Source organism: Octopus sinensis, linkage group LG4 (genome assembly GCF_006345805.1).
Source record: "Octopus sinensis linkage group LG4, ASM634580v1, whole genome shotgun sequence".
In the NCBI taxonomy this organism is placed as follows: Eukaryota; Metazoa; Mollusca; class Cephalopoda; order Octopoda; family Octopodidae; genus Octopus; species Octopus sinensis.
In genome coordinates, this window is record NC_043000.1 from 151553096 (window position 1) to 151577562 (window position 24467).

At 36.5% G+C, this 24467-nt stretch overlaps 1 protein-coding gene across 2 annotated transcripts in view; it reads left to right on the forward strand.

Annotated features, from left to right (window-relative positions):
- The window catches only part of LOC115210276 (UPF0183 protein C16orf70 homolog), an 82252-nt gene that overhangs the window by 34123 nt on the left and 23662 nt on the right, over positions 1-24467 (forward strand). For both annotated transcript variants that reach the window (XM_029778766.2, XM_029778767.2), the window contains exons 2-5: positions 15509-15591; positions 18782-18865; positions 21274-21317; positions 21739-21818. In XM_029778766.2, coding sequence (XP_029634626.1) covers positions 15509-15591; positions 18782-18865; positions 21274-21317; positions 21739-21818 — 291 coding nt within the window. The remainder of the gene's footprint in view (positions 1-15508; positions 15592-18781; positions 18866-21273; positions 21318-21738; positions 21819-24467) is intronic.

Below are 24467 nucleotides of genomic sequence, written 5' to 3' on the forward strand. Positions count from 1 at the left end.
CAGTTTCCCTCAATGCATTAGTCAGCCCTGGGTGATAGTGAAAGACACTTGCCCAAGGTGCAGCACAGTAGGACTGAGCCAGCAATCACATGGTTACCAAGCCTTTTTGTCTTTTCATTTACACATTACCACAATTTTAGAAACAAGAGATATATCTAATTAAATCAACTCTATTACTTGCCCGGTACCTCTTTAACCAATCCAAGAGGGATGAACAGCAATTAGAGCATTAGTAACGATTTTCACCCAGAAACAATCAGAAAGTAGAAAGCACACTGTTGTAATCTTTATATATAAAAGTGAGGTTGTGTGCTGCCTGTCTCCTACGATTTAGATTCCTAACTACTCCCACATTTTGCGGTGCAGTTTAACCAAAACCGGGTATCTTATAGTCGTGATTCATATCGAGCCCTTCTGGGTATTAGCGCGCGTCTACAATGAGTCTACGATTTTAAAAAAAATTTACCATCATTTTTTTCCATTTTAATGCATTTTTTCGCTATTATATAAGGGAAGTAACTCTCTAAAAATGTCTACGATGAGTCAACGATTTTTAAAAAAATTTAACCATCAATTTTTTTCCATTTTAATGCATTTTTTTGCTATTTTTTGGCTATAACTCTCTAAAAATGCTTATATAGTTATTTCCCTTACAAACCCGAGCAACGCCGGGCGATACTGCTAGTGTTAAATATACTAATATTCTATTTAAATAAGGCAGCAAGCTGGCTGAATTGTTAGCACACCAGGCAAAATGCTTAGTGGCCTGAGTTCAAATTTCACTGAGGTTGACTTTGCATTTCATCCTTTCAGAGTCGACAAAATAAGTACCAGTTGAACACTGGGGTCGATGTAATTGACTTATCCCTCCTCCAAAATTGCTGGCCAAACTTTGAAATTAATGTTCTGTTTAAATGTCATAGTCAAGTAGTCAAGTTATATCCTATAACATTGGTGCTAATATTATCTTAATCTTTGTACATATTATGTGGTTTGTTAGTATTACTATTGCATTACTGCTTTTTTTAAAAATTGAATTAGATTAAAATTACATAATCAGCATCGCCTGGCCCCGTGCCGGTGACACGTAAAAGCACCATCCGTTCGTGGCCGTTCGCCAGCTCTGTCTGGCACCAGTGCAGGTGGCACGTAAAAAACACCCACTACACTCGCGGAGTGGTTGACGTTAGGAAGGGCATCCAGCCGTAGAAACACTGCCAGATCTGACTGGGCCTGACGAAGCCTTCAGGCTTCACAGACCCCAGTTGACCCGTCCAACCCATGCTAGCATGGAAAGCGGACGCTAAATGATGATGATGATGTATAATAGTTTTAATCAAAAACAAGATCACATTTCTTGTTATAGCACTCTATAATCTTCTTGGTAGCTAATAGATATGTTTTTGTTTAGCACTGGGCCAGCCTTGATCAAGCAGACCTATAAAAAAAAAAGGCATTCTGGCCAAGGTATATGAATGTCTTATTATTTTTGTATATATCAGGAACTACATATTCCCTTTATAATCTTTTTATTAGAGACAGTTGAGTGTGATTTAAGGGAATTTAGCTGTTATTTTTAGCTAGTCAGTTGACTATATAGAGACTTCCCTCTGTGTTAGCTAATATAGAAATACTATCTTTTATCTTTTACTTGTTTCAGTCATTGACCTGTGGCCATGTTGGACACCACCTTGAAGGGTTCAGTTGAACAGATCAACTTCCATATACACAAACACAGACACATACACGCAAGCAATAAGCTTCCACACAGTTTCCATCTACCAAATTCATTCACAAGGCATTAGTCAGCCTGAGGTGTTACAGAATACGCTTGCCCAAGTACTGCACACTGGAACTGAATCTGAAACCACATGGTGGCAATGCAAGCTTCTTAGTCACATAGCGATACCTGCCTTCTTTATTTAAGAGAGTAGGATATATTTCAAAGAATGTTTAATTGTTATTTCTAGCGCATCAAACAACCACATAGATGCTGCCTGGTTAGCATTATTAGTGAAGTTATGTATGGTGCCAGAGGACTGCAGGCCATATAGTCTGAAGTTTGAACCTTACCCTTACTACAACATTTGTGATGTCTTCCTCAAATTGTCCTCATTTGGGGGTATGACTTCTATTCCACTTCTCATCTGAAATTAATTGAAGACCATCACTACAAACATTGTAGTAGGAATGTTGCTCAAAATTGATGCAACATAGGATGAGCTAATCAGGGGGCACCTATAGGTAACAGTAGGAAGGGCATCCAGCTGTAAAAGCAGTTATTCCAAAATGGGAGTGTGTTTGGGGAAGGAGGGAATAGCTCATCATTGCTAGTGTATAAAATGTACTTAAAACAATTTTTAAAAAATATTTCCTCAGAAATTTTATTTGCATTTTTTACTGTGTGTGTATATATATATATATATATATATATACATACATACACACGCATACACAAGCATATATACACACATGCACACAAATAAGTTGCTATTGTGAGAAGTTAGCATCTGCTTTACTCATCAATGTACTGTCGAGTGTATTATTACATCATAGCTTCTATAATTTTACTGAAGAGGTCACGTAGAGCATCTGTGCATTTCCTCTAAGCAGTTTTCCACATACTATACACACACACACACATTTAGTCATTCAGTCATTCATCAAAATACATTAAAAAATGAAATCTGTGGTAGGTAGTTATAATAAGAGTGCTCAATGAAACTAATGTCTGAGGTGGAACCAGACTCCTGGCTAACTTAGTCTGTGGCTATATTTTGAGTCCATCTCTACCATGGACATTTCTTGTTATTTATTGTGCTATCTTTGGGAAAGATAAGGTGGTAAGCTAGCAGAATTGTTACCATGCCAGGCAAAATGCTTAGCCATATTTTGTCTGTCTTTACATTCTAAGTTCAAATGCCACCGAGATTTTGCCATTCATCCTTTTGAAGTCAATAAAATAAATACCTATTTCTTTATTACCCACAAGGGGCTAAACACAGAGGGGACAAACAAGGAGAGACATAGGTATTAAGTCGATTACATTGACCCCAGTGCGTAACTGGTACTTAATTTATCGACCCCGAAAGGATGAAAGGCAAAGTCGACCTTGGCGGAATTTGAACTTACGACGTAACGCAGACGAAATACCGCTAAGCATTTCGCCCGGCATGCTAACGTTTCTGTCAAATAGAACTAAAATCAATACCAGTTGAACACTGGGGTCGATGTACTCAGATTGCCCCCCCTCACCCAAAATTGCTGGCCTTGTGCCAAAATTTGAAATCAGTATCTTTGGGAAAGGCTTAAACCTCATAACTTCTATTCCATTTCTCGTCTGAAGTTAATTGAGGACTAACACTAACTACAAACAAACCTTTTATGTTTGAATAAACTCAATTGCATGCAATAGACAAGCTTTAAACTTTAAGCTTGTGCGTTTGTTATGTTCATTTATAGCTCTCATGTGTCCCCACGAAATAAAGTTATTAATTTCTATTTCTTAATTAATGAACAGTTATAATATCTGTTTTGATTGATATCAACAAAACAGATGCAGCAGGCAGGCTTTGAAATGATCTTCACAGATTAAATCTGTTAAATAGAACTAAAGTTATAAAAATTGTGTAAGGACTTCATAAAAACCGTGTACATTTGTCTGCATATGCACACATACACTCACAAATAAATATATATATATATATATATATATGTGTGTGTTGTGTGTGTGTGTATATATACTCACATGCACACATATACATATATTGGTATAGTCAGTAATATGAATTGACACGTTATTAATTCATACATGGATTTTAACAATACATGTTTGTATTTTACTCTGTAATCCTATTGATTACTCTGTTTTTGTTCATATAAATATATATATATGTATGTATGTATGTATATTACATAAAATCTTAGTATATTTCATATATGAACGGTTTTATTTGTATGACAAATGGATCTCTTTGAACTAACGTATATAGTGATATAGTTTGCTAAGCTCATTTCATAGGACAGAGTTAATGCCGTTTCTTTTAATGTCGTCTTTTTTTTGTATGTATATTTATGCCCATGTTTTTATGAGTTAATTTTGTTCTATCAGGCTACAGCTGTTACTTTAGTGACTATACTGAAATATGGATAGTAAGTAATGGCTTTATGTGAAGTGGAGCATGTCTAACTAGAATGAAAAGTCATTCAACTATCTGCCCTTCACATCACCAAAGGAAAATAAAATCAACCGAGCTCACTTTTAATTAACTGTAACTTAGTACTGAAATTTTGCTGTAATTATTGAATGGTATTAGAAAGTCACATGGAACAGGCGTTAATTTTGATCTTTTTATTACCGTTATCATTATTATTATTATTGTTATTATTATTATTATTATTATTATTATTATAACTAAGGCAGCGAGCTGGCAGAATTGTTGGCAAGCCAAGCAAAACACTTAGCTGCATTTCATCCGTCTTTACATTCTGAGTTCAAATTCCACCGAGGTCAGCTTTGCCTTTCATCCCCTTGTGGTCAATACCCACAAGGGGCTAAACACCGAGAGGACAAACAAAGACAGACAAACGGATTAAGTCGATTATACCAACCCCAGTGCGTAACTGATACTTATTTAATCGACTCCGAAAGGATGAAAGGCAAAGTCGACCTCAGCGGAATTTGAACTCAGAATGTAGCGGCAGACGAAATACTGCTAAGCATTTCGCCCAGCGTGCTGACGATTCTGCCAGCTCGCCACCTTAAGTACCAGCTGAGCATTGGGAGTCAATGTAATTGACCAGACCCTTTCCCTGACAAATTTCAGACCTTGTACTTCTAGTAAGATGGCAAGCTGGCAGGATTGTAAGCATGCTTAGTAGTATTTCATCTGTTTGTATATTCTGATTCTACCTAGGTTAACTTTGCCTTTCATCCTTTCAGGGTTAATGAAATAAAAGCACTGGACAAGTATTGGGATTGATGTAATCGATTACCCCCTCCCCCCAAATTTCAAGCCTTCTTACATTAGAAAGGATCATTATTATTATCATTAAGGGGGCGAGCTGGCAGAATTGTTAGCACGCTGGACAAAATGCTTAATGGTATTTTGCTTGTCACTCCATTTTGAGTTCAAATTCCACCAAGGTCGACTTTGCCTTTCATCCTTTCGGGGTCGATAAAATAAGTACCAGCTGGACATGGTCGATGTAATTGATTCACCCCCTCCCACAAAATTGCTGCCCTTGTAGAAAAATTATTATTATTATCATTGAAGCTAATGAATTGACAGAATTGTTATGATGTTAAGCAAAATCCTTTGCAGTAATTGCTCTATTTAGCTCTTTAAATTCTGAGTTCAAATTCCTCCCCATAAAGCTGCTGGCCTTGTGCCTACATTAGAAGTAGTTTTAAATACATTTTTCAATGTTCCATGGGTTGTACAGGTCTGCAATACAGCAAGCACCTTTGCATGCATTGCAATCTTGAATTATAAGAGGTTCTGACTTTCTAAAATTACACACACACACTCATACATATATGCATATATATAGTTGAAAAATGCCGTTATAGATATAAATACACCATAAACAATTATAGAAAAATGGAGGAGAAAAAGATGTTGCATCAAAATTAGATTTAATATAAAATAGGATTCAATACATACGCACGTTTCAAAGGACAATACAAATATGTAAGAAAAAAATTATGATTACATTTATGCATTGTCATTCTCATCAGTGTGAAGAATTTTCGGAAGGACATCAAAAATGAGAATGACATTTTTTCTTACGTATTTGTATTGTCCTTTGAAACATGCGTATGTATTGAATCCTATTTTGTATTAAATCTAATTTTGATGCAACATCATTTTCTCCTCCATTTTTCTATAATTGTTTATGGTATATTTATGCCTATAACAATATTTTTCAACTACTATTTTCATATTCTTACTACTTGCTCTGGCAGTTTTTTTAAGAATATGATGAATCTTTATTAGAAATTGTTCTTTTTTGAACTCATTTTTCCCCACTTATGTGTGTGTATGTATGTATATATATTAGGGACCCATTTTATTTTCTCTGTTACCCCCAGAAAGTGTATGCCTTTGGAAATAATGCTATCAAAGTCCAGTTTGAAGTTGTGTTTATTTGAGAGAGAACAGTGTAGTTGATTTAACTGATTCCATTGGCCCCAGAAAGATGAAGGGCAAAGTCAAGCTGTGCAGGATTTAAGCTCAGAACGAATCTAAATAAGTGCCTACCATAAGGTATTTTAGTCAAGCATTTTACTGTTTCTCTGTCCTGTGTACATGCTTGGAGAAATGCATAGGTAGACAAAGTGATTCTTTTTAACCCTTTAGCAAATAATAATAATAACAATAATACTTTCTACTTAGAGACACAAAGCCTGAAATTTTGGGGTAGGGAACTAGTTGATTACCTCGACCCCAGTGTTTCATGGGTGCTTAATTTATTGACCTCGAAAGGATGAAAGGTAAAGCTTGCTTTGGCTGGATTTGAACTCAGAGTGTAGCAGCCAACGAAATACTACTAAGCATTTGGCCTGCAGTGCTAACGATTATGCCAGCTCACTGCTTTAATCTTTGAATAATGACAACAGCAGCAACAATAATAATAATAATAATGGTTCTTGTGCCCCCTCCCACACACACAGGCGTGCACTAGAGTTTAAAATCAATAATTATATAGAAGAAAGTATGGATAATTGAATGAGTTCCAGAATATTTCTAGAATGTCTTATGTTTAACTCGAAGGAAAGACAAAGTTAACTTTTCTTAGATTCTATCTCAGAACTAAATATTACTCTTACTCTTTTACTCTTTTACTTGTTTCAGTCATTTGACTGCGGCCATGCTGGAGCACCGCCTTTAGTCGAGCAAATCGACCCCGGGACTTATTCTTTTGTAAGCCCAGTACTTATTCTATCGGTATCTTTTGCCGAACTGCTAAGTGACGGGGACGTAAACACACCAGCATCGATTGTCAAGCAATGCTGGGGGGACAAACACAGACACACACACACACACTCATATATATATATATATATATATATATATATATATAATATATATATATATATATACATATATACGACAGGCTTCTTTCAGTTTCCGTCTACCAAATCCACTCACAAGGCATTGGTTGGCCCGGGGCTATAGCAGAAGACACTTGCCCAAGATGCCACGCAGTGGGACTGAACCCGGAACCATGTGGTTGGTTAGCAAGCTACTTACCACACAGCCACTCCTGCGCCTATTAGTGCAATTCTTTTTTTTTTTTTTTTTACGTTGAAATAAGGAAATAGTACTTGATGATTTTCAACTACTTAACTACTCAGTAAATTCATTAGCAAATTATTAATAAGTCCTTTTTATTTTTATTTTTATTTTTTTTTGCAATCTGTTGACAGAATCGTTAATACAGTTTCAATGTATGTGTCGAATGTACTTTATATTATGACATTTAGATGGGAATTATGAACTTTTTCTCTAAATGTCACTTATTACGTCTAAAAACTAATCAATCTCGTCAACGAGTATTTTAGGAATACATCACACTGCACTATAAAAAAAAATTAAGTAAAGGGAAAGAACTGTGTAGTAATATTTATTCATGCATTATTTCCCTTGTTCATTGTCTTCCTGCCTGTATTACGTTTTCCTTTATTTTTTTTTCTGCTTTCGGCTTCAAATCAAAAATACTCTTTATATAATTTCACACGTATATATTTATATAGATGGATATATTTAAATGATAGGTGCGTACCATGAATATCAGCTTAATGGGAACAATTCTCAAATTTCATAAATTGTAGAAGTGTTCGGAAAAAAAAAATTTTTTTTTTTTAATAAATACTTTATGGATTAAATACAATAAATAATTTTTGCAGATTAATCTGCAATACATAACACACAAGTGAATATTTAAATTATCTCGTAATGTGTCTCTTGTGCCGGTGACACATAAAAAGCACCATCCGAACGTGGCCGATGCCAGCGCCGCCTTGACTGGCTTCCGTGCCGGTAGCACGTTAAAAGCACCAACCGATCGTGGCCGATGCCAGACTCCCGGTGGCACGTAAAAAGCACCCACTACACTCACGGAGTGGTTGGCATTAGGAAGGGCATCTAGCTGTAGAAATATTGCCTGGTGCAGCCTTCTGGCTTCCCAGATACCCGGTCGAACCGTCCAACCCATGCTAGCATGGAAAACGGACGTTAAACGATGATGATGATGATGATGATGTTCCATCCAACACTCCAAATTTCCTGTATTATTGTCATTGCTTAGCCCCCAGATCAGTCCTGATTGAGTAGATCTCTACGACCCAGCCTAACTTTTTGTAATATTTCTAGGCATAAAATGTACCTAGGACCACATTAACCATTGTATTGCCCCCCCCCCTTTGTTTATAGACAGTATGTTGTAATTTCAAGGAGATTTAGCTGCTATTTCTAGGTGGTCGAATGACAAAAGAGATGTGTGACAAGATTTTGTCAGTGAAATTTGTTGACGTTTGTGTGTATTAGTGTTTACAGCATCAGTGAGACTATTTTAGAATCTATTTGCTTTCGAATTAACACAGCAGTGTCTCCAATACTTTCAGTGCCACATCATCTGAAATGTGAGGTCTGAAATATTAAGTTTTAATTAAACTATTTTTCTCCCTAGCTTTAATTAATCTATTTCACTCAGAGCTAGTCTCAACTGTCAGAACAACACAGTTTCATCATAGATCATAGGTGTGGCTTTGTGTTTAAGACATTTGCTTCATAGCTACTAAGTTTTGAGTTCAGTCTCTCTGCTCAGAACCTTGAGCAAGTTAACTTTTACTAATGCCTCAGGTTGGCCAATGCTTTCTAACTGAATTTGGTAGATGGAAACTGCACAAAGCCCATTGTATGAGTATGTGTGTGAGGTGGGATGTTTGTTTACATTCAAGCTTCTTCAAGAATTACCAAGCTCTAAGTGTTAACATTTTTGTCATTTCTCCTGTCAACAAATCCTTTACTGGTTCTTCGCCTTTGAAGATGTGTGGAATAAGAGACTCTTTACTTAAAAGATAACAAGTAAGGGTTAGCAGCAGGAAGGGCATCCAGCTGTAAAACAATGCTTCAATAACATTTTTACCTAAACCATGCCAGAATGGTAAAAATAATGGAACAGAATCATTCTGTTCCATGTCCTTACCACTAAAGGAATATATTTCCTGCAAACATCTATCCTTATTTTTCTCTTCTACTTGTTTCAGTCATTAGACTGTGGCCATGCTGGGGCACTGCCTTGAAGAGTTTAATGGAACAAATCAACACCAGTATTTTTATTCTTATGATTGGTACTTATTCTGGCAGTCTCTTTTGCCAAACCATTAAGTCTTGAGGATGTGAACAAACCAACACCAGCTGTCAAACAGTGTGGGTGGGGGACACAAACATAAACACACACACACATGCACACACAGTTTTCCACATAATTTCTGTTTACTACCAAATTCACTCACAAGGCATTGGTCAATCAGGGTTATAGTAGAAGGTACTTGCTCAAGGTGCCACATAGCAGGACTGAACCTGAAACTACATGGTTGCAAAGCAAGCTTCTTAACCAAGCATCCATACCTATACCTAAGTTTCTTCTCTACTGTTAATATTTCCTATAAATGTCCAACCACTTTCTCATTTTAGATGCTGTCAGTCTTTCGTGTTATATATCAATACAAAATTACTAACTGAAGAATGCATTGAACTACCATCTCATTGGGTTTTGGGTTAAATCTATTACAGGTGTTTCACTGTATATCTGTGCTGTACCATTAATTGATCAGGTCAAAGATAGAACATGTTCTAGATTTTCAAAACCATGTTTGGAAGAATAAGATGAAGAGGAGACGTGCAAGGAAACAACTACAGATGCTTGTTCAAAATAGCCAGCATCATCAAAGACGATTGAGAGCCTCTCTCTGGTTGCTTGACCTGCTAGAAATAGCACCCAAATCTCCTTCAAACCATATTCTATTGCCTTAGATAAAGTAAGATACATTGAGTTATGCAATACCTGATAAATAAAATGTTGGAAAGGTGTGACTTGAACAACTTTCATAAAAGGTGTTGTTGAGTCACAACTGACCTTGGACTAAATAGCAACAACAACAACCATATGGCTAGAGTTCACTTCTTTCATAGGCACTGTGACAACAACATGACTATTATTCACTTCTTTTATGGACAATATGTCAACAACAACACCAGCAACCACATGGCTATAGTTCAGGTTTTTGCCATGGAATATGACAATAATAAGAAACGTTGCTTTTTTTTTTTTTTTTTTTTTTTTTTCAAATGTTAAAAATAAACAAGTGGAGCAAAGCAGTCTTTGAACAATATGTTTAAATCACAAACAACAACAATGAAAAACAAGTTGTTTGTGAGGAGACTTTCCCAACGTTAAAAGTAGGACAAGTCGTTATTTCATTGCAGAATTTGTTTAGCTTGAAGAAGTTCGGAGACCTGCCTGTTTCACAGTTAGAAACATTCTCCTTGTTTTCAAGTGAGATAGTCTTCAGGGTGGTTGGTAGGAAACATAATACTGCACAGTGCATGGTTTCATTAAATGAGCAGCAGTAGGAAAAAGTAATTTTCTTTTCCACCAATATAGAGTGGATTTTCTAATTAATTTTTAGATTGCTTTTCTAAGAAAGCATTTTCTAATTAATTTTCAAATCTCTTTGCGAAAAAAAAAAAAAAAACCATTTTGTATCTAATTAAAATACTTTTAGTTTTCTTTCACATGTAACCTTTTCACATGTAGCTACCTAGGATAACTCCTTGATATCTCAGCATTACTGAATAGTTCGATATGAATTCAAGATTGTTTTTAGATAACGAATAAATAAAAAGAAAAACGAAAAGGCTTTGTAACAAGTTTTTGTAAGGGAAGAGGGTTTGCTGAGGATCAACGTCATAATATCAACATCTACAATTTCCATTTGCAATCAGTCCTATGTGATCTAAAGTAATGAAGTTGATATAGTTTTCAGATAAGGTACTCTAAATTAATTATATTTATTCTTCAGGCAGTCGGTGATACTGTAAGGCAAGCTAAGTCTGTAATCCATTCCTATTCCCATTACACTTTATTTACTTACATTGTTTAATGCCTTTTGTGAAGTTAATTAGGCTAATTACCTATTGGCACTTCTGATTATGAACAGTCAAACAGAAAATACAGAAATTTGACATTTTACATGCATTGACTGTTTTAGATAACTAGTTACTGTTTTTATATCAAATCACTATGATAAATCCTTTTTACTGTTGTTTGCTAAAGGTCTTTTCAGATAAATAATGCTTATTCAGAAATACTGATCAGTAATAGATTATTTCATTAATGATTCAAGTTTGAAATGTAGATCAGCTGCTGAAACTCTGATAGTGGTATGTGTTTCACCAAAAAGGCAGTTTGTAGTAAAGCTATTTAAAAATTAGTCATTGTGATTATCTTAGTCACCATTCCTGAAGAGTAAGTACCCGCCAAATTACTTGAGACTGACATCCACTTGCAAACATGAATGTGGGTTTAAACAAAAGTTTGCTGTAATCTTGTTGTTGTGAAAGGGTAACTGAGAAAGCATAATGAAAATGCTGACGATATAACTTTAACACAATGTTTAGGCGCAGGAGTGGCTGTGTGGTAAGTAGCTTGCTAACCAACCACTTGGTTCCGGGTTCAGTCCCACTGCGTGGCATCTTGGGCAAGTGTCTTCTGCTATAGCCCCGGGCCGACCAATGCCTTGTGAGTGGATTTAGTAGACGGAAACTGAAAGAAGCCTGTCGTATATATGTATATATATATATATATAATATATATATATATATATATATGTGTGTGTGTGTATATGTTTGTGTGTCTGTGTTTGTCCCCCTAGCATTGCTTGACAACCGATGCTGGTGTGTTTACGTCCCCGTCGCTTAGCGGTTCGGCAAAAAATACTGATAGAATAAGTACTGGGCTTACAAAGAATAAGTCCCGGGGTCGATTTGCTCGATCGACTGAAGGCGGTACTCCAGCATGGCCGCAGTCAAATGACTGAAACAAGTAAAAGAGTAAAGAGTAGTAACATTACACTTCATAGAAATTTTGTACTTATAAATGAAAGAAAAAAAACCTCGTTTATACAATAATCTTATGTTTATTGGTGAAATAAACATCAGAGATGCTTTGCTTCATGCAGAAAATGCAGGAAGTACTTTAAAATATTGCAATTTCTTCTGGTGGTGACTAAGATCACCACAATGTCAGAAACCCTTCTGTATCATCAGCAGGTATCCCTGAATCACAGGCGTTTCACCCGCTAGCCTGTATTTTTTGCATGAGAGGGGCTGCAAGGATTGAATTAGCCTTTGCCTGAAGAAGGTCTCCATCTTGTCTCTTAGCAACCACAACCACTCTAAGCTTGTTTCAGCTACCATGGCTATATCCTTGTTGGCTTTCTTCAGTTGTTTTGGCTACAAACCAATCTTCTGTAGGAAATAGAGCACAGATAAGGAGCAAAACTATATCTAACCAAAGATCAACATTGAAGTATAACAAACATTACATTATTGATATCAAAGAGTCCTAATTAGTTTCAGGGAAATATCTCTATTAACATTGTATATCAGCAGTTAAGTTTTGACTGTTGAAACTAAACCTGGTGGGTTCATAATGTTTTGCTGCTTATCACTTAATTTTGTTAATAGTTTGGTAATGAACCTAGGACTAGATTGGAATTGTTTTGTTTTAGATAACTAGTATCAGTTTTTATATCAAATCACGTTTGTAAGTGTTGTTTGGTAAGATTGTTCTTAAAAGACCCTCATTATCAAGGATCTTATTTTCACATTGTCAAATAGATTTAAAGTAGATAGCCTTGAAGCCAATCAGCTTCTTTGCATGATAAACTATACTTTGTCTGTGTTTCAAAAACAGGTAAGTGTTGGAAGAAGAAAAGTGATTGGCTTATACCTATCTCTTTTGTGTTACATGGTTCTAGTACCTGCTGAAAATAGCATTACTTTAGCAATCCTGGGTACTGTGCAGATCTTGTAACTTGTATATTAGACCATTAGTTACAAAAAAGCTTGTATGGTGTGATGCTTCTTGGAAAGCATTTTTGTGGTGGCCTGAAGAAATATTTCTAGGAATCTATTAAGATATTAGTTGAAACCTGTTGAACCAATATCTTCATATCCTCACACCTTGGAAGAAACCAATTGAGATAGGGTTGCATTGTATTGATTGTGTAATCAATAGTCCAGTACCTTCACCTTCCAGCACTCTAATAAATTATAGTTTTGACTAATTTAGCTATTTATGTTATTTTTACTCACTTGATCTAATATCTACATCTACTGAAGAACTGGAATCCATATCAGTATGCATTTTAATATATTGTTCTAAAGTGCATCTTATCTGTAATACAATATATATATATACAGTATCCACAGTATATATTGTTCTAAAGTGTATCTTATCTGCAATACAATATATATATATATATATATATATACACATACACACACACAGTATCCACAGTCTTCAAGCTTTCCTAGAATGTGAAAGGAATATAAATAATTGGATAATTTAGTGTCTAATGTTCAATTTGAACTCTGTTTATTGTGTTATTGAGAGAGAGAAATGTGTTTCTAGAAAGGACATTGTAGGCTAAGGGCCTTAGTGCCAAAACTTTGGAGGTAGCACACATGCAGTTGATGGATTCAGACAGGGTTGGTATATAGCCATCAACTTTCAAGATAAAAGACTGTTATAATAGCAGTGACAGAGACAGAAGTTCATTACTCTTTAATCAGAAGCTTTAACCTGCATGTTCTGTCAAGATTCTATGAGGGTTGTAGATTGGCAGTTTTGGTTGAGGAATGGACAAAATGACTTGTGGTATTTATTTACATGTCTTTACACTTTGACTCCAAATCTCTGTGGAGACAACTTTGTCTTTCATCTTTGCAGTTTCACAGTTAATTAACTGTTTTCTATCCCAAAATTTGAGGCCATATGTGTACCATGTAATCAAAGGTAAAACTACATCCTTATCATTGGAGGCAATCTTCTCTTACATGATATTGTAGGATTCTTGTTACAAAATCATGAAAGTGATACCTTGTTGATAAGTTGATGATTCTTTATAGTTGACTTGCCACCTGGCATTAATTTGTGTTACCACAATACCATGACTCAGAGAATATCCCTAACTGGTTGGTCCAGGTACTTGGTAGCAATTGCTTTTGTTTATGTTTACAAAGTACTATGTCGAAGACAATAGGGTGTGAAATTGGAGGTTATTTGACTACTGTTTCTTGTAGGCTAAGTGAACGCATTGTGGCTGTCTCATTAACTAGGCTTCTCTCAGTTTGTTAAATTAAATTAAATAAGCTGTTATTGGTGATATTCATCCTAGCTTCATTTACAATTTGTTTGAATCTCTTGGTACACCTTTATACGAGGTGTTGACTTAAAGTCACCACCTTGCATATATATATATATATATATGTCTTAATATATAAAATAGACTTTGTGTGTGTATGTGTGCATATGTTCCTTACGGATTCGAAAGCTGCATTGCCAATTTTCGAATTTACTACAAAAATAACCTCAAAAACGAGGTCAGGTTGCACAATTTTGAGGTTTTTTAGCTAAGGGAGGCAACTCTGCCTGACACCAAACTTGATTTAACAAAAAATGTAAACACACACACACATGTTAGGTTCAGAAGTTTGCTTCCAAACTATGTTCAGTCCGTCTGTATGGTACCTTGGGCAAGTGTTTTCTACTACAGCCCTAGGCCAACTACAGACTTGTGACTGAATTTGGTAGATGGAAACTGCAGTGTTGTTCACAAGAAAATGACTGAAAAACATGTTCGTAAAGGAGAGTTGTTTGCTTCATACTCCTCATGTGCTGATTCTGTACAATAGAAAGGAACAAATAACACAATATATCTGTAGGTCATAACACCCAGGCAATGCTGGGGTGCATTGCTAGTATATATATATGTGTGTGGATATATGTATGTACATAAAGAGACAACAGATGAGATCCGGAGATGCTCAATATAGAAAACATTTAGCAGCAGTCAAATGATTTGAACTTACACTCCAAAATCTTTACCGAGGACTAAGTCTGCAGGGTAAAAAGTGGCTAGCTCCTTGCCTTATCTCTATACACATCCACCCACACGTGTGTGTGTGTGTATGTGTATACTTTTGTACATATATGAATACACACATGCCTAGACACACACACACACACACAGTCATAAGTAAACTTTTCCTACATAATTCAGTAGTAATTTGTATAATCCATCTCATTTATTGCAAATCCAATTTAACTTTCCTTCCAAATGTATAAACTGTCTAAATCAAAGAAATTCAACCTTCATTGCTGTAGCAGTAAAATTTTGTCTAATTTCCAATTAATCTCTTTATTTTCTCAGGTATGCCATTCTACCAAACTGTAAATATCTTAAAACGTCAAGACCGTGTGATAAAAGCTGTTCAAATTCGATACAGTAATACTGTAAGTTAAAACAATTTCTTTATTCTCTTCATTTCATGGGGGTGTTCTAAATGCAGGATTACTGCAGGGGCAGTTATTCACTTCATTCACATATGGGGGGAAGCACTCCGTCGGTTACGACAATGAGGGTTCCGGTTGATCCGAATCAATGGAACAGCCTGCTCGTGAAATTAACGTGTAAGTGGCTGAGAACTCCACAGACACGTGCACCCTTAACGTAGTTCTCGGAGATATTCAGCGTGACACAGAGAGTGACAAGGCCGGCCCCTTGAAATACAGGTACAACAGAAACAGGAAGTAAGAGTGAGAGAAAGTTGTGGTGAAAGAGTACAGCAGGGATCACCACCATCCCCTGCCGGAGCCTCGTGGAGCTTTTAGGTGTTTTCGCTCAATAAACACTCACAACGCCCGGTCTGGGAATCGAAACCGCGAGTCCGCTGCCCTAACCACTGGGCCATTGCGCCTCCACATTCACATATACTCACACACACACACATATTTGATGTGTTGCACTCCTTAACAAAACCCTTTACTCTGTTTACCTTAATCTGCTTAGCTAAATGAAAAATAGGTTATATTCTTATTTCACAACTAAATTGTATGTACCAGGGATGGTGCACTATTTCTATTATAACGAACCAACAAGGGAGCGTCTTGGTGGTTGCACTATCTATTAGATCTCCTCACACCCTTCCATCATAAAAAAAAAAGTGAACGACATATATATATATATATATATATATAAACACACATAGAAGCTTGTCGTATATATATATATCTGTACGTATGTGTGTGTATATGTTTGTGTGTCTGTGTTTGTCCTCCCAACATTGCTTGACAACCAATGCTGGTGTGTTTAGGTCCCCGTAACTTAGCGGTTCGGCAAAAGAGACCGATAGGATAAGTACTGGGCTTACAAAGAATAAGTCCTGGGGTCGACTTGCTCAACTAAAGGCGGTGCTCCAGCATGGCCACAGTCAAATGACTGAAACAAGTAAAAGAGTAAAAAGAGAGAAAGTAAAGGGACATATGGATAAGGGTAGTCGTAAATTTAAAAACTGTTGGTATGTTTACAACTTGAATACCTTTGATCACAGGTTTGTTTGGTTTGAGCTAACCTGGGGCTAAAACAACAGCTCTAATAACTTATGGGTATGGATTTAGTTTGGTTGAACCCAATTATGAGAATTAAACTAAAATTACGGCTAAACTTGAAAGGGAATATAAACCTACAAAGCTACTATTAATGGAAATAACAGTTCAAATATTAATAAACAGTTGATCATTTTTAGCCTATTTATTGGTGGTAGACTGGCTTGTTAAAGTGTCAGATACAGTGTGTTATAGTACTCTGTACTCTGAGTTCACATCTTGCCAAAAGAGATCTTTTAGTAGATTGTACAGCCATAGAGAGGCTCCCAACTTTGCCTTTCATCTATTTGGGGATTAATAAATAAAGTACCTAACTTGTGCGGGGAATAAATTCTCTCTCTCTATCTCTCTCTCTCTCTCTCTCTCTCTTCTCTCTGAGAAAAAGAAATCAGCTGTGGCTATGCCTGAAGAAGAATGGGTTTCTACTGGGTTTAAAAACTACCCCTTATATCATGATGAAACATTTACAGTTTCATCAAGAATTGATGATCAAAGACTAAGGAAACAATCTTGCATCAGAATGCTGTTCATTTGAGCATTTGTTGATCCAGTTTGCAACTTTCTGTTTTCAATGACTCCTCTGTTGAATGGAAGTATGGAAGTTGTTTTGTTGACAGTTTTGAAAATGATAATAGCCAAATTTCAGATTATGTTCAAAATGCTTGAAAAAATTGTTTAATTGGTATTTCCCTTTGATTTGGAGGAAAAATTCATAATGCTGGAGTGGCTGTGTGATAAGTAGCTTGCTAACCAACCACATGGTTCCGAGTTCAGTCCCACTGCGTGGCATCTTGGGCAAGTGTCTTCTGCTATAGCCCCGGGCCGACCAATGCCTTGTGAGTGGATTTGGTAGACGGAAACTGAAAGAAGCCTGTCGTATATATGTGTTTGTGTGTCTGTGTTTGTACCCCTAGCATTGCTTGACAACCGATGCTGGTGTGTTTATGTCCCCGTCACTTAGCAGTTCGGCAAAAAGAGACCAATAGAATAAGTACTGGGCTTACAAAGAATAAGTCCCAGGGTCGATTTGCTCGACTAAAGGCGGTGCTCTAGCATGGCCGCAGTCAAATGACTGAAACAAGTAAAAGAGTAAAGAGAGTAACCCTTGCAGAAATTGTTAAGTGTCTCTCAAAGAGAAAGGGAGATAATTTTAAGAATTAATCTCTCATAGGGATTGAAAATTTGAGCTTTGTTTTCAGACAAGGGACAACAGGAGGCATGCTTTGGCCTATTTTACTTCATCGGCATATGTAATCTACTCAAATCTCACTGATCAGTTGTTAGAGATTTATAGATTTTGAAAATGAGTTATAAATTATTTTTGGCCAGTAAAAATTGTATAACTAAAATGAATTTATCATTTAGCATCTACTTTCTATACTGGTATGGGTTGGAAAGTTTAACAGGAGCTGGCAAGCCAGATGACTACCCCAAGCTCTAGGGTCCACTCTGGCAAAGTTTTTACAGGTGGATGACTTTCCTAATGCCAACCACTTTGCAGAGTGTAATAGGTGTTTTTTTTTACATGGCACCAGCACCAGCAAAAGAGTAAAAAAAGAGCCATTTCTCAAAGCTTTTATAATATATAATGAAATTATTGCATACAGTGCTCAGGTGCACCTCAACTTGTCAGACAGTGCATATAAAGCACATGCAGTAATGTGCAAATGTCTGGAAAGCGAACAATACATGAGTCAGATACATGCTTGTGTGTGTATGGAGGGGAGAAAATCAGGTGTAGTGTTGGCGAATCTCAGAAAGCATGGAAGTTTTGAAGGATGCAGTGCTCCGACAACTAACAACTGATGCTGGCAGTTTGTGTAATTAAGTTAATCAGTGATGTGCTAAATACCATCATTTGAATTTGATTATATAGAATTATTTATAACTTTTTTTAGCTAATTATCTAATCTTCATCTCATCAACTTGCACTTCCACAATTATGTTGTTAAAAATATTGATTCAGATTCTTGTCATTCTTCTTTTGTCTTTCGTTTTCCCTAAATATTCGCATCTTTATTTTTCATTTCTAATACAGCAACCTTTACAAATGGATCTGGTTGTAAGTTTATCCCAGGATGGAATTAAACTGATCTTCGATCCAGTATGTCAACGGTTAAAAGTAAGCAGTCTTCTTTTTCTTGTTTTTCCTTCTAAATTTCCATTTTTGCTTTTGTTTTCCATTTGTTTTTATTAGCAAGTAAATTTGGTAAACCATCAAAACAAAGAAAATTTAGAGGTTATATATTCATTATGATCATCATTGTTGTTTAACGTCCGCTTTCTATGCTAGCATGGGTTGGACGAAGAGCACAATTATTAGGTTAGAGCAGTGCTTTTCAACCTTTTTGCTGGAGCGGAACCCCAAGGAAACACACATATCTGCACAGGAGAATTAAAAATTACTGCCAATTTTAGCAGTTTTGTAACTTCTTGCGGAACCCCTGGACTGTACTGGCGGAACCCTGGTTGAAAACCACTGGGTTAGAGGAAGGAGCTTATTTTTCTTGCCTACAGTGGCGACTAGTGGCTCTATGTTTTGAAGATATGTAGAATAAAAACTATCTCACTTGGAAAACAAGAGTTAGGGGCAGGAAAGACATCAGGTTGTAAAAAGAATGTTCTAGTAGTATGTATTCATCTAATTCATGCTAGCACAAAAAAAGTAGTTGTAAAATTAATGATGCATAAAATTGATTTATTAATATTTGGTGTGGTTAGTGTTTTGTATTCCTGAAGATGATTTAGGTATTTAATACACATATATTGGAGATTAAACATAGATGCAAAATATAAAAGAATTGAAAAAATGTAAATCAAACATATATCAAGTGTTTTGATTTATCAAATGTTTCATATATCTTTAACCCTTTCGTTACCAACCCGGCTGAAACCGGCTCTGTAGTACAAATGTCTTGTTTTCATAAGTTTTGAATTAAAATCTTCCACCAAACCTTAGTCACAATTTATGTTCCTAACATTAGTTAAATGATAACTAAGTTATTTTACCAAATTCTTTGTTATATTTAGAGTAATTGAAAGAAACACAGAGCATCTCAAAATAAATACAGTAACGAAAGGATTAAATACATTATTATTTGATACTTATTGACTTTTTTTCCCCAGCAATTTATTGATTCCTATTTCTCTTAAGATTTGCCTTTAAAGTAGGTTGTCTACTTAACTTAGAGATAATATTATTGGAAGGAAGAGCAGCTACATCAAACGTAGTCTTTGATACTCATTGAAATAAACTCAGTACTCTAAAAAATAACTTTTCTACTCTAGGCACAAGCCCCGAAATTTTGGGAGAGGGGAGCCAGTCAATTAGATCGATCCCAGTACCTAAATGGTACTTAATTTGTCGATCCCGAAAGGATGAAAGGCAAAATTGACCTCGGCAGAATTTGAACTCAGAATGTAACAGCAAACAAAATACCGCTAAGCATTTCGCCCGGCGTGCTAACGATTCTGCCAGCTCGTCGCCTTTGGCAAATAGCACTGATATCAGTATCTCCCTCACTCTCTTTTACTCTTTTACCTGTTTCAGTCATTTGACTGCGGCCATGCTGGAGCACCGCCTTTAGTCGAGCAAATCGACCCCGGGACTTATTCTTTGTAAGCCCAGTACTTATTCTATCGGTCTCTTTTGCCGAACCGCTAAGTGACGGGGACGTAAACACACCAGCATCGGTTGTCAAGCAATGCTAGAGCAGCCTCGTCTGGCACCTGTGTCGGTGGCACATAAAAAACACCATCCGAGCGTGGCCGTTTGCCAGCCTCGTCTGGCACCTGTGTCGGTGGCACATAAAATCACCCACTACACTCTCGGAGTGGTTGGCGTTAGGAAGGGCATCCAGCTGTAGAAACACTGCCAGATCTGACTGGACTGGTGCAGCTTTCGGGCTTCCCAGACCCCAGTTGAACCGTCCAACCCATGCTAGCATGGAAAGCGGACGTTAAATGATGATGATGATGATGATGACATATATACGACAGGCTTCTTTCAGTTTCCGTCTACCAAATCCACTCACAAGGCATTGGTCGGCCCGGGGCTATAGCAGAAGACACTTGCCCAAGATGCCACGCAGTGGGACTGAACCCGGAACCATGTGGTTGGTTAGCAAGCTACTTACCACACAGCCACTCTTTCTTATAATTTCTTCTTTGTCTTTTCTTAATAACTTCCACTATCTAAGTATAGTTTGGGGGTTTAAAACCAAGGTGTCATGTAAAAAGGCATTGGTGTTGGTGCCACATGAAAAGCATTTGTGATGGTGCCACATGGTTCCACATAAAAAGCACCCAGTACACTCTGAATAGTGATTGCTGTTAGGAAGGGCTGTAGAAACCAAGCCAAAACACTCTATGGAACCTGGTATTGGCCCTGGCCTTACCATCTCCTGTCAAGCCAGCATGGAAAACAGACGTTGATGATGATGATAATGATAATGAACTGCTAATATTTTCTTTTAAATATATTCTTATTTATCATTAATAAACGTTTCTATTTGATATTTCTTTATTCAGATCATTGAAGTATTTTGTATGAATAAAGTTAAATTAAAATATTGGTGAGTATCCATTTCAGATCTTGTTAATAAAAAATCTTATTTTGCTAAATTCACAATTATACATATATTCTTTACTCTTTATTCATTGTTTGTCATTAGTGATAAATAGTTTTACATGAAGTTTGTTTCTGGCTGGATTTTATTTGTCTAACTCGAGTCCTATAAAAATTTACTGTTACCTTTTAAGTGTTTTTTTCTAAATGAATGCCTTTCAAGCAATTTTTCTTTGGCAGCAGTTGTCAAGTCTAAACAATAAATGCATTGTGCACTTAAAGTGGTTTTACAACAGTCCTCCTGCAAATACTGCACAGCTTTAATTCAAGAGCTGTTTCACCCCATTTCAAACTTTATTTTTTTCTGACTTGCAATTCATTTATTCATTGTTAAAAAAATGTCTTTACATTGAATATTTCTCTTTCAGTGGTGTGCATTTTAATTCCTTGCAAGTTCAGCCTACCATTGAACAGATTGATCAGTCGTTTGGGGCAACACGTCCTGGAGGTTAGTCACTTAATATTCCAGTTGTTTGTGCTTTAGCAGAATGAAACGGCTTTAAAGTTTCCATTGTGTTCACACACTCTAGTTTTTGTATTGTAATAATATTTTGAAGTGTATTGGAGTGTCAAGGTAATAAAACCAGCAGAGCATCAAAAAAAGTTATTTGACATATTAAGTTGTACTCTTTTACGTTCTGAACTAACCTGTTTCCTGCCTAGGTCAACTTCACCTTTCATCCATTAGCAGGATTGTAAAAATTAACACGTACTAAGTACTGGAATTGATATAATTGATTATATCAGAACCCCATCACTGTTCCTACCAAAACCTGAGACCGTGTGGCTGTCTTTGATATCAATATTTTGAAGTCCATTTATTAATATAAGGAATGTAAATATTTAATACTAACTGAAAGCTGTTTTGACAAAGTTGTCAATTTGGATTAATTGAATGATAAGAATATATTATTTAGATCATTGACACCAGATGGAAATTTTTTTACTTAAATATGGGTCAAAGGATAGTTTCCATGACAACATGAAATATGATATGCTAATCAATATCAGTTTACTGATATATAATTGATATTTTGTCTTTGCTACACAACATGATTATTTCCAAATAGATTTTTCATGCTCACTTCATTAGATATGCTGATAATACTTACTTAATTATTCTTTATCGTGTAGATGTAGATTGGGGATGGGGTCTGAGTATTTAACCTCAGAACACTAGAAATGCACAGAAAATAGATTTTGTCAAATGTCAGAGGGAATACTTAGATGTAGTAGATAGCTTCCATTATCTGGGTGACTGAGTCGGCAGTGGAGGTGGATGCCCCAAGAGTGTAGCTGCTAGAATAAAAATAGGCCAGGTAAAGTTCAAAGAGCTTCTACCTTTGTTGGTAACAGAGGGCCTCTACCTCGGAGTGAAAGGCAGATTGTATGATGTCTGATCGCAAATAGCCTTGCTACATGGCAGTGAAACGGGATGGCTTGAAAGAAATGAAGCTCTGTTGGATGTGCAATGTCAGTGTGCATGTATGACTGAATGTTAGTGTCTTGAGAGAAAAATTGGGTATAAGAGGTATTAGATGTGATGTGCAAAAGAGAAGGCTGTGCTGGTATGGTCATGTGATGCGTATGGATTTGGACATCTGTGTAAAAAAGTGCTGATCTCAAACTGTGGAGGGAACCTGCGGAAGAGTTCGATATAGGAAGACACGGGACAAAGTGGTGAAGCATGATCTTCAAATGTAGTCTCAGAGAGACAATGACAAGTGATCAAGACCTTTGGTGATTTTTCTGTGCTTGAGAAGACAGATCAAGCCAAGTGAAATCATAGTCATAGCCAGAGCATGTGATGCATAAAAAGCACTGACTACACCCTTAGAGTGGTTGACATTAGGAAGGGCATCCAGTCATAGAAACCAAGCCAAGTCGGACGTGGAGCTTGGTACAGCTCTCCGGCTTACCAGTCCAAGTCAAACCATCCAACCCATGGGAAACCGATGCTAAATGATGATAATGAGGATGATAAGTATCACATGATCATGTGTTTGACCAGACTGCCAGATGTTGTTACGCATCACTGGTCACAATGTGCTTTTGCATCATTTTGGCTTTTGAATGATGCCACTCTGCAGGCTAGGCAGGCAGGCCAACACTTCCTCTTGATTAGAAGGCCAGTCCATCACAGGGTTAAAGCTGAGTGAACTGGAACTATGTGAATTGAAGTATTTTGCTCAAGAACACAATAGCCACTTGGTCTGGGAATCAAACTCACCATCTAGTGAGAATGAGCACAACACCCTAACCACTAGGCCAGTATGTTAATATTTCTTGCCTACTGACGTACAGTGTAGTATGTTTGCTTAGTGATTTTCTCAAAATTATTTTGGCAAATACATTGAACTCTGTGTTTTACTGAGGAGGTTTTATAAGATTGGAACATGTCCAGAATATTGCCTCCTGTACTTACCTAAATGATTAAAATAATATTTATTATTAATGTTGTCTTTTCCTTAAAAAGGGCATCTGATTGTGAAAACACTGTCTCAATAACATATTTGTCTAACCCATGAAAACAACAGACATAAAACAAACAAAATTGTTTAGATTTGTGATACCCACTACATTAAATAAATTAAATCTAACTTTTATTACTGTAGAGAGGTTGTTTAAACTGGCATTTTGGAAGATTCTTAAACATGGTGGGTATAGATGGTGATAACTATAGAATAATTATTGTCTAGACTAAGCCCAGTATAAAAGTTCTCATGAATAGTTTATTAAATATATTAAATGCACTGTAATCCTTTCGTGATCATGGAGAAATAAATCTAAATTAGCCATTTTGGTAAATTCTTAAACATAGTGGGTATAGATGGTGGTAAAAAGAGAATTATTATTATCTAGACCAGTGCTACTCAAAGTGGTGGTCTCTGAGCCGGTGCATGTCCATGATTACCGTACGTTGACAAGAGGCAAATGCCTCGAAACTGCAGTCCATGCGTATCACTTAGGCTTACGAGAGAGGGATGACCTCCCTTTGCAAATACCATAAGGGCACAGAAAGTGTGTCTAAAGCCAGCTGGAGACGATGATCTCCTGGGGCTAAAAGCTACAGTAACACCCACCCTTTGTGGTTAGC